This window comes from Lytechinus variegatus, chromosome 2, assembly GCF_018143015.1.
Source record: "Lytechinus variegatus isolate NC3 chromosome 2, Lvar_3.0, whole genome shotgun sequence".
Lineage (NCBI taxonomy): Eukaryota > Metazoa > Echinodermata > Echinoidea > Temnopleuroida > Toxopneustidae > Lytechinus > Lytechinus variegatus.
Window position 1 is genome coordinate 18,496,665 of NC_054741.1, and position 12,330 is coordinate 18,508,994.

At 35.0% G+C, this 12,330-nt stretch overlaps 1 protein-coding gene across 1 annotated transcript in view; it reads right to left on the bottom strand.

Annotated features, from left to right (window-relative positions):
- Positions 1 to 6,738: 6,738 nt before the first annotated feature.
- The window catches only part of LOC121407490 (ankyrin repeat domain-containing protein 27-like), a 39,381-nt gene continuing 33,789 nt past the window's right edge, over positions 6,739 to 12,330 (bottom strand). Inside the window, exons 24-25 of the mRNA XM_041598595.1 lie at positions 11,781 to 11,959; positions 6,739 to 7,825 (exon numbers count right to left, since the gene is read on the bottom strand). Coding sequence (XP_041454529.1) covers positions 7,082 to 7,825; positions 11,781 to 11,959 — 923 coding nt within the window. The 3' untranslated portion in view covers positions 6,739 to 7,081. The remainder of the gene's footprint in view (positions 7,826 to 11,780; positions 11,960 to 12,330) is intronic.

Here is a 12,330-nt window from a genome sequence, read left to right on the forward strand (position 1 = left end):
CCCAACATGGCTATCATAAAATCTAAGAAACTGTATTACCATGTGAAAGAGGAAATAGCCTTCGCCCTCTTTACTTAAAAAAAAAATATAATTTTGTAATGAATTATGAGATGATATTCTGTAAATAATATCATATTTTACCCTTATTCTTTTTCTTTCCTTAGTCTCCATATTTTCTTTGTCGTGAAAGTTGGGGCCCATGGCTCCCCGAGGCCCCCCCCCCCCCCCCCCCCATGTGCATGTCAGTGTGCACAGGACTAGATTCGTAATTATATTCCTGTCAAAATAAGACACAAATCTTAGGCCAAGCCAGAAATCATTGAACCATTGCAATTAAGTTACGCTCAGAATGGTCTGAATATAAGCATTACATAATGATTCATAGTCATCGTGGGCGGAAATCACAGGGGGACGTGTCCCCCTCCGTATACCAAAAATAGTAGGGGGACATAATATCATTGTCCCCCTATTTTTTTTCTGATGGAGAAAAATACATCACTTCACAATCGAAATAATACGTGTCTTTTGGACTAAATGACCTTACATTTTGAGTGAAAACCTTTTTTTTTTTGCTTGTCAAATTTTGTTTGGGATAAATGACCTTACATTTTTGGTGATAACCCTTTTTTTTTTTTTTTTTGCTTGTCAAATTTTCAAGGCCCCGGTCCCTCTACCTTTGTGGACGGATTTCCGCCCATGATAGTCATTCATGCACGGCTGGTCACAATCTGCAACCAGATAAAAAAACAACATCAATATACGTTTTCTCTTTCATTATTATAACCAGGAGAAAAATTGTCGGTATAGTTCATCTTCTCCTGCTATAGTGTTGTTGTTAATATATAGTATGCAAATCTTTGTGACACTATTCGTCAATACGAGGGGAATTAGTGTGCATTCGCTCTATACAAAAAAAATGATTGGGTGCATGGAAATCAAAATGGCCGAGGAGTAACAGGGTTTTAACAAGGGGTAGAAGGCGCTATCATTCCTTTCCACTCTTCTTTATTTTTCTAGTGTGTAAATGATGACGACTATACTCAAAGAGAGTATGAAATGTAAATAAAAAATCTATGGAATTGTGGTTGCGTAAATTGGAAATAAATGCATAACGTTTTAACGAGACCACTCGCAGCGGTGTTGATTATCATAATTGTTGCGGGTAGCTTCAAAATTCGGGGGGGGGGGGAGGGGGTGTGCTTCCATTGACGAGTGGATACCAGGGGAGCGTTTCATGAAAGGACTTGTCGGACGTTTTATCCGACAAGTCCCATTTTATCCGACAGTAACTATAGTAACAGTGCCTCTCAGCCAATCAGAATCAAGGAAAGATGTCAGATATGACAACTTGTCAGACAAAAATGTTCATGAAACGCCCCCCAGGCGCGCCATAGGATTATGAACGCGTAAAAATTATCTCTTTTCCAAGATTGGGCAAGAAGTAACGCAATAAGGGTGTCAGTATTTAAAAATACTGTGACATTACTTCACAAAAACACCGTCCACTGGCTAAATTAAAACGAATCGATATACGGTCAAGGCCGAGATCGCTATTCAATGGAAAATCAAATATGGTAACGAATGCAACAGATGATTTAAATTGAAAATAAACTGTTTGAACCTTCTATAAGACAAGTTTACGTTATGATTGTGTCCAGGCGAAATATTACTTAGAATAAAGCATTGAAATTTGTGGATTAGAGGCAGCGGACAGTGAAGAAGGGGAAAGGGGTTAAAAAAGGGGCCGAAATAATTAAAGAAACCAAAGCACAAAGAAAGAGAGAGAAAGAGAGAGAGAAAGAAAGAAAGACAGACAGACAGAAAGAGAAAGAAAGAATAAAGAAAAATAGACCAAAAAAAACAATAGACGTAGGATGAGCGGAATAGAAATGATATTTAGAGGGAGAAGAGAGGGTAGGGCAGATTGATTTTATAAATCAATTTGTAATATTTCGCTTTTGGGAAGAAAAAGGGGGCATTTACAGAAAATAAACGTATGTGGAAGCCCGGTTGTGTAGCGAAATTAAAGACACTGTCTTTGCAGACTAGAACAGAAAAAAAAGATATGAAGGAAAAAAATATGAATTCAAAGCCACAAAATAATTGAATACTGACAAATTGAAAGTGTGGCTTGAATATAAATGAAAAAACTCAAGGAAAATCTAAAAGACGCTGTAGTTAACAAGAAAATGCATATCGAGAGCACCAGCAGCGGAGATAATCATCATAATTGTTGCTGGTAGTACGACGGAAAATTCTGTTACATGCAAAATCAAATGAGAGAATACTTGAGCTGCCTTTCCATTATTTTTCAAGGTTGAAGAAAAAACATGTCTCCGCGAGCGGGTAAAAGAAACAACTCCGGGGAACTTGATTTCATTTTTTTTTTATTATAATTTCCTTCCTTTGATTTGGTATGTATTGTTTCTATGAGTTGATGGATATGTAATTTGGTCTCAAATGTTATATAGATAATACATTATATAACATGAAATTGTGAGTGGCTTTGCGATGACGGAGAGGGCCCTTGTATACTCTCTCCCTTTCTACAAAGGTGGGTGATGAGGGACTTTAAAGTCAGTTCAGGAACTGTAAATTTGCTGAAGCGTGACAACAAATGTCATTTTTTGGCTTCAAAATGGCCAAATTATGAAATTATGATAAGACTTGTATTTCTGTATTATGTGCATAGTCTTCCACCTGCGATCAAATATACAAAACCTTCCCTGCAAAAATGAAATGCCTAAACTCTTAGGCCTGTATTCTGAAGTCGGGTATAATTTAAACTCTGGTTTTAAGATGTGGTTTAATTATGGAAAGCCAGTTGCTACATAAATCTCTTAAAAGTAGAGGTTCAATGTATCAGTTAATTTGAATCCCAAAACATAACTGCCTGGGAAAGATAAGTATGACCATTGTCTTCACCATTAAATAATTAGTAAAGAGCACAGTAAACATGAAAAGCATTTAATGTAAAAAATGAAAAAAAATTGAAATGTTTGGCTTCCCATAATTTCAGCATAGAGTTAGACCCCGGGGTAAGACCATGGTCTAAGTTAAACCTTACTTTAGAATATGGGCCTTAGACTATATATCACCAGTTCTCAATCAAATTTACTACTTATAATACTGATATGTGGAGCGGAGCGTTGTGGTCCAGTGGATTAGTCTCCGGACTTTGAAACAGAGGGTCGTGGGTTCGAGTCCCAGCCATGGCGTAATTTTCTTCAGCAAGAAACTGATCCACAATGTGCTGCACTCAACCCAGGTGAGGTAAATGGGTACCAGTAGGAAGTTAATTCCTTAAGAAGCTGTGTGCGCTATGAACGCGTAGCTTAGCCAGGTAATTAGGAGCGCCTGGAGCACCTTACAAGGTGGATATGTACGCAATATAAATACCATATATTATTATTATTATTGATATTTTGTCTGAAATCAAATATGACTAATTAAGTCAAAGTGGCCACAAGACACCAGGGCCACATTTCATGAAAACATAAAATTGTAGCAACTCTTGCTAGAATGCGAACTACCATGGCAACAGTGAAATTCTACTTCTTGATTGTCGACAATCCAGCAAGATTTGCTATGATACCAACTTTTATGACATAGGGTTCAGGAGCATGTCATTGTATTACTTGACAACGTCATTCACACATCTCTATTATCAAATAGAACAAATTATGACAGGAAAAAAACAATATAATATATCAGAAATATATTTTACTTAAACTTTGAGGAGAAAAGAATCAACATACACATAGAGCAGGAAATATACAACACTATCTAAATTAGAATGAAGAAGTCATAATGGGCGCAAAGCATTGTAAATTTGACATATTAGAGTGAAACACACAACACTTGGAACATGCCTGCCTGCAATTTAAAGATATGAAAACAGTACAACTTGAACAAACTGTGACAATTGTTCATTTATTGCCGATAATCCAAACGGTCACAATTTCTTAGTACACATCATCTTTAGGTGGGTGACTTGTTACAAAAAAAAAGTTTAACTCCATTAAAGGAATCATTTAACTCTGACAATAAATTATGATAATCTTTGTAGTTTACAGAGGTGGTGATGGGAATATCTAGAGGGGCATTATTTTTTCATCATGTTCAAAATATATCTAATGAAATGCTTATCTTTCCAACAAAATCAACTTATTCTGAAATTCCCAAATGGTTTGAACACAAATATATTGAAATTATATAAGGTAATATAAGAATGATTTGTCATGATCAAATTGGTATTTGTATTTTTGAATAAACTACTAATGTACTATAATATTTCCCATAAGATCTTTACTTGTATGAAGTCATTAAATAATTCCACATTACATGTTTATTTATTAAAGGTCTTTATCATACTAAGAAGTTGTGTAATGATTAATCATCTTTAAGCCTAGATTGTCTTCCATATGCCAAGCTTTTCTGATGGCAATAACCGTAATCTTCGAGAATAAATAGATACATAAAGTATTTCAGTTTAGTCACAACAATTTGATATGATGGCATACCGAAGCACATGCTCAATACATCATATATATATATGTAGGTGTATCCTAAATGGGGAAATGAAACGTGACCATAAACAGAAGCGCAGTAGAACATCCACATAAGTAGCAATCTAAGAGACTGATAATAACAAATCATCAAAGAAATGTAGATAATACTTTTTCGTAAGTTATAACACCTTTTTAAATGATATTAATTTGAAGTAAACATGAAGTAAACAGAATTTCACAGTTTACTGACTTATAATACTAAATTGGAAAAATTATCTTAATTTCTATTTTCATCATCATTTCCATATTACGTTATTGCACACGACTGACCATTCATTTGTTGCAGTAATCAAAGGAATTAATGAAGTATCTATGAATTAATCAATATTAATGATGTAAAGGAATTCACTACAAAATAGAAGGACAGCCAAATATCTTCCATCTGAATGTTGAGAAAAAAAATACACACATGCATAAAACACACTCACACAAAAAACGTCACAAACATTGTCAAGTGAACTGGAGTTGAGATCATTCTCAATTTGAGTTTAATTTGGATTAAATGCAATTTTTTGTTAATCAGGCCCTGTAGCACAAAACATAAAATTGATTGCAGAATCAAATATAACTTTAAGTCAATGACTAACTATATTTCCACAGAGTTACAATCAACTGATTACAAGATTTTTGATATGACAAGGTTATTCTTTTGTTACCATCGATATGTTATATTGAATTGACACTGTAATTCATAATTTTGAAGCTTTGTTAAAATATCAACAAATAATACTAAACAAACATGAAATAAACCTTTATGTGAAATTGTGCTATAACCATATATGACAGAGCCAGGTCATTGGTTACCTACAAGAGAAAATCCACTTTTTGGTGTGCCCAGGACTCGACGAGACCTCCGAATAGATTTTTTATTTTTTTCCGGGGCAGGACTGTGCATGCTTAATAACATAATGAGCATGCCCCAGAAAATATCGTGAAAAAAAAAAAAATTTATTACTTGAGCACCAACTAACCAATCAATTACTTAGAATATTTATGAATATTCATAGACGGTAAATAATACCTATTAATGAAAATGTCTTCTCAGCAATCATGTAGGAATATTGCATTCAAAGAACAAGGTGCAACAGACCTTGTAATAGCTTTGGTCAGTGAACAGCTAATTTAAATATAAATAAATTTTGTTTGCCATTTTATTCAATATCATGATGATTACTGCAGCATTTGCTAATGCTATCATTTGAAAGCATATTTTGAAAATGAAAACAACTTAAATTTCAAATCAATCACTTGTGCTTGATCTGAATTGGGAGTCATATTCATGTGATTCAGAACACTGTCCACCAGAGATCACACCATGCTTGCCTAGCATAGCACTAACAAATGGCAACATCTAAACTTACTGCTTCTTGTATGTATGTATGGTATGAGATGAATATAATGCGATATCACGTGCAATTGAAGGAAAGAAAATCCAAAGCAATATTATCAAAAAAAATAAAATGAAATGTACAGCCACATTCAAACCACAGCAATTTGTTGCACATCAGAACCAAATTGAAGGTTCAATCAGCAAAAAATTATATCAACAAATGAAAATCTACCATTGCAGATTACCTGTCAGAAACATGTATAAGTTTGCCAACCCCCTCCCCCCCCAAAAAAAAAAGGATATTCTAGATCTATCATATCTGTAGAGAGGAAAATTATAAATATCATTAGAAAATTGATGTGTCTCTACAAGAGCTACATCACTTATTACTGAGGAGAGGGGAAAAGGGAGAACAGGTGGAATGACAGTTTAAATTGTGGGGGGGGGGGTATGCAAGAAGACAATTAAATACATAAAACATCAATACAAGGTAAGTAAGTACACTTAAATCTATCCCTTTCGTTTGAAGAAGCCAGGATTAGCTAATAAATTCTAATGAACTTGCAGCATACGATGAGGTATACGTAGTAATACATTCTAAAGATAGTCCTGATAGAAGTTCCAATGGATAGGAGGAAAGAAGAGAAGAAGGAGAAGAGATAGGGAATTAGAAAGATCAGGGGGAGGATAAAGATAACAAGGATGAGGAATAGTAGGACAAGAAGATGAAGAAGAAGAAGCAAAGATGAAAACAACAACGAGAAGAGGTGGAGGAGATAGATGTGAAATACAGTAAAATGCACAGTCACTTTCAACAGGTATCTCCCCATTGTTTGGAAGATATACCATTACTTAGGGTATTTTCAAATTTGGTGTTAAAAAGCTGGTGTTGGTGCTATGGTAATAAAACTATAAATCACTACACCTGCTGGTGCTGACTTAACTTGGTGTTAAACTCTCAATAATGAGACTGGTATGGTGTTTGTAATCAATGTTCATCATATTGCTTCCAGCACCAACACCAACATCAACACCATACTTGAAAACTCCAACTGTGCAACATTTCACTTCTGACTATTCTCCTAATTGAGTTGTTATACAGATTTCATGATTAAAGAGATATTCGCTGCTATTGTCTTCCATTGAACTGGAAAAAAAGAGAAGTACATAGAGATATGTACTACTCTTCATCTTGGCAAACTCCATTAAGAGTGGAGCCTGATACTGGTATCTTCAAACCCTCTATGGGAGGATGCACTCTCCCTTGGTCTTGGTTGCTATGATACGCATCATCCTCAACAGTTCCTCTTGAATGATCTTCATGGTTAATACGAGTGTTAACACATCCAGGTGTGTTCTCACTCTCAAGGACTGCTCTATTTACATTGTCTTTGTGGTTCACAGATGAACCAATGTATACACTATTGCTGTTTGAATTGTTTTGGCTTTGGTTTACTAGCATTCCGTGTTCTGCGTCTGTCCTCGATACAGCGGAGCTCGTAATGGACGAGTGCGTCCCGGATTTCAACGCACCATTTTCTTCCCCTGCATCACTAATTTGGTCCACTACTTCGCTTCTGTCGAGGTTCCCTCTTTCTAAAGTCTCTGGCGACCCCTTTGAAAAACTACTTGATCTGATGAAACTAGATAATCCATCACTGTCCCGTTCTATTGTTTTTAATTCAGATGGTGTCCTATCACTGTCTTGCTCTACTGAGTTGCCATGGTAACCTGATGATTCAGGTGTCCTGTTGTCATGGTAATCATCCTGATGCTCTGGCATCACATGATCCGAGTCACTGTCCGAGTTCTCAATATGAGATGTATTGCTAAGTTCTTCTTTGATCAAATCAAAGAATGGTCCACTCTTATCCTCAGTCTTGGTTCGTCTCAGTTTCTTTTTATCAAAGTGCTGGATTTCAAGCTAGGGGTAAAAGAAACATAAAGGCACAATATTGGTAATTATTTTCACAAAATCATAACTACATGTAATTCAATCATTTAAGTTTTAATTTCCTTATTGAAAAGAGAGTCATGGGCCCTATCTTAAAAAGAGTAAAAGTTGTTCCAATCAATCATAACTCTATGGAAATCCATCAGTGTCATAATTTTCTTCTACCGGAAATTTACAAAATACCCTTTGTAAACAAAGGGGAATACTCCATATTGGCAAGGAAACAATGACTTTATGAAATATCCATCACATCTAGAAAATATTTTAGACGTTGACATTGCTGGCTTTCCATAGTTGTGGTTGATCAGATCAATCATAACTTTTTGTAAGACAGTGCCCAGATCACTTTTTTAAAGATTAACCCATCACTGATTTTGAAATTCTTAGTGTGAAAGTAAGAAAAATATAGAGAAAAGACAAAATCTTGTACCACCCCCTAAAATCCAAAAGGTTTAACAACTCAACAGGGTTTAGGCTCCGGATTTCTAGTTCAAAGATAAATTATAAAAGTGAAAACAAGCTAAATGGAATATAACATGAAAAAGCAATTAAAAAGTTCACAAGTAATAACAGGTAATAGTAAAAGGAAATAATAGATAGAGAAGAAAAGGGGAAATACATAGAGAGAAAGATAGATAGTTGGAACGAGAGATAGATGGAGAGAGTAAATACAAAAATGAAAATAGAAGATAGAGGAAGAGAGGGTCAAATTATCACATCTACGTCTTACTGCCTATAAATCATTTACATAACCTTAGAAGTCTACACACAAAAAACTGCATGAATAACAGATTAGTTGTCTATAAATACAGTACAGAATATATTGGTTATAATAGCAAACATGACCAAAAAACAATTTTGCAGGCCAACATTTCAAAGGAGAATAAATCATATTGTAATGTGAACATAAAACAATAATTTAAAAAATAAGCAAAACAAAAGAATCAAGAGAGAGAGAGGGGGAGAGAGAAATAATATTTCTGCACAACTGGAGGGCAGAAGCCATGAAAATATCAAATCAAATGGCACAAAATGATGAAAACAGAGAGACACTGAAAAAGAAGGGAAAGAGGGATAGAGAGACTGGGAGAAAGATATATAGAGAGAAAGAAAGATCACAGCCAGCCAGCCAGACAGAGAGAGAAAGAAAGAGATACAAAAAAGAGAGAATTTGTTGCATTGATGGAAGGAACAACACAGAATAGATCAGTATGAAAATATCCCAGTTCATATCTGTAAACAAAGAAACTGTACATAACACTCCATCCAACTGAATAAAAACATAAATACAAGAAATAACTGATTTAGAAAAATGCACATTTATTTGGATCATGAATTACTATTGTAACTTGGCGATTTGGGGTTCATATAAAGACACAGTTTGAAAAGAAGACCCAAGTAGGACAAGATTTAGAGTTAAAATGTTATGAAGAGAAGGGGATAGCAAGACATGTAAAGATAGAGAGAGAGATGTTTGTTAGAGATAGGGGGTGGGAAGTTGAAAGCAGACAGCAGAAGGAGAAAATAGGGAGGTACACCCATACAGATTGATAAATATAGAATTAAAGAGGGGTGTACATTAAAGAAAAGAAGGGAGAGATAGAATGAGGGGGAAAAAAGTCAATAAACAAAAGAAATCACCATCAAAAACTTGATTCACAGTCTGAAAATATTGACGAAGAGCAGAATATTTGGATCTATAAATATGGCTAAAGAGGTTTTATAGACTATAATTATACATCTATCTAGAGGGGAAGATAAAAAGATAATAAACTACCAAAAATAAAGTGGAGGGGTACATTACACTTGTCATGAAATCTAAATTCTGACCTTTGTGCATAAGTTCGTGCCTCATCTCATCCACCCATATACTATCAAAATAATTTGTTGGGTTTTGTATACAGGGAATACAACATGTCCAAGAAATACACCTTTTGTTGCATGGGAAGTAAACGGTAAAAGGTACAGCTATGTCATTGCCAATTTGAGGACAATATGAATATTCATGAGCAGCAACTGTAATTTGAAACCCTTTAAAGGTATTAGACATGTTTTTATATCTGATATGTTTTATAAATGATAAAAGAAAAGAATTTATATTGCTCAAAGCCTGTACATCATCAAGAGATACAATCAATTCATCTCAAAATCATTTTAATCATTAGCATCATTGTTGCGCTACATTTTGATTTTGGTTGATATCAATATCTATTTTTTAAAAAAACCTCAAATTTATCTTTTATACTAAAATGAAAAATGTTCATATCTTGCAAGGATTATTTTCAAATATTGTCCAACTTAAAAAAGGTGTACCAACCTTTAAGTTGGCAAATATCAAAACTCCTTCAAATAATCAATACTCAAATGACAGTTCATCCAGTCTAAGAGTAAGTTTGTTGGACTTGGAATGACGTTATGACTGTCATCGATTTGATAAAACTTTGGAACTTGGATATATGATCTCTGAGAAATTCTACTCCTACAACTATGAACAACTATTTACATAATCAAGTATTAAAATAAAAATTGGAATGGTGAGACCAAATTAGCCCAAAAATGATATTAGTTACATCCTGAAACTAAAATACAGAGAAATAATGAACAAATTATATAAATACTTAAAAAAATCTAAGCCCAATGTTAATCGCTTCTCCCATTAACAGCAACAATGACACTTCCAAACTAATGGTTGGGTTTCACATAGAGTTGTGTGCGACTTAGGCCCGTATTCTGAAGTCGGGTTTAACTTAAACTCAGGTTTAAAGTTGTGGTTTAAGTATGGGAAGCCAAAAGTATCAATTTTTTTTATTAAGTTGTATGTTTTCCATGTTTACTGTGCTCTTTCCTGATTCATCGATGGTGAAGACAATAATACATTTATACTTCAGAGGCAATTATGAATGATTTGAGAGCCAAATGAACTGAAGTATGATATCTCTACTGTTAGTGATTTATGTAACAATTAGCTATCCACACTTCAACCACAACTTTAAACCTGAGTTTAAGTTAAACCCGACTTCAGAATACAGGCCTTAGAGTCGTACTTAACGGCCAACACACATGGGCCTGTATTACAAAATCAGGTTTAACTTAGACTGGCAGTCTTAGTCTGAGCTAGAATTACTGGAATTTTACTGTGCCTTTTCCTATTTCTCTAATGGTGAATACAACTATCTTATTTATCCATGCCAGAGAGCAAGGAATGATTTGGGAGTCAAATGAGCTGATTTACTGAGCTTCTTCTGTCAGCGCTTTATGTCACAATTGGCTATCCATAGTTAGACCACAACTTTAGACCAAATTTTAAATTAAACCCGACTTCAGAACACCGGCCATGGTATTTAACATGTAACCTCATTGCTGGTTACCCAGTAGAGCACATCCTCTGAACATGACCTCACCAATGTGGCAATGTCTTGCATAATGCAAGCAACTGGGAATTTACATGTGATTTTTAGTCAAACACAAATCTTTGAGAAACAGCACCCTGAATTGCGTGGAGTAAAAAACTTTAAAATAAGAAAAATAGTAATGTGGGGGGCATAGTGGCCTTGTGGTTATAACTCTCGTCTTTTAATCTGAGGGACGTGGGTTCGGTTCCCAGCCGTGGTATGTTTTCCATCAGTTGAAAATTTACCCACATTGTGCAGCACCCAACCCAGGTGAGGTGAATAGGTACCCGGTAGGAAGAAATATATGGCAGCACAACTAAAGCCGGGGCAATACTAGCAGCGCTTTGTATCCTCAAGCAAAATCACTTAATAAATCCAGCTATTATTGTTATCATTTATTAACAGTTTTTCTCTAAATTTACTATAAACTGATATTTATAAAAAAATAGAAATAACACTTCTTTTGCTTGAAATATGAAAATCCTCATTACACTTGAACATGATGCCAATCAAATATGATGAATATTTCCTACCTGTTGTCTAAGATAGAGATTCCAGTTCTCCTGGTGTTTGTCCTCAACCTCGACATGTCTGAGTTGACGGGCGGGTTCGAATTCCCTGATGGATTGGTTCAAGGCACGCATAGTGGTACGGTCCGTGTCGCAGAAATAGTTGAAGAGGTCATGGACGCTTAGAGGTCGTGGGAGCGCATCTGAAAACAAGATATATTCAGAGTCAATACAATGAAAGAATATCATGGGGCAAAATAGACAATTTCCACTGGAAAGGATTGTTCAAACACTCTCACATTAAATATACAACTAATAAGGGCACAAACCATTGGTCAGACAATTTGGGTGTATTTCCATACAGCGGTGCTCAAAAGTTGATGGTCCCGACAAGAGAACTAACATATTCAACATGTTCAATTTCTGCCATGTTTTCGATATGTAATTGTGAAATCAGATGATAAGATATTACATTCAATAAAGTTCATTTCTCTGGGGTCACCGAACTTGCAGTGTTGCTGTCTACATTAAACACTCAGCATGAAGGAGTGCATTTTGTGGTGGGGTTTACTAA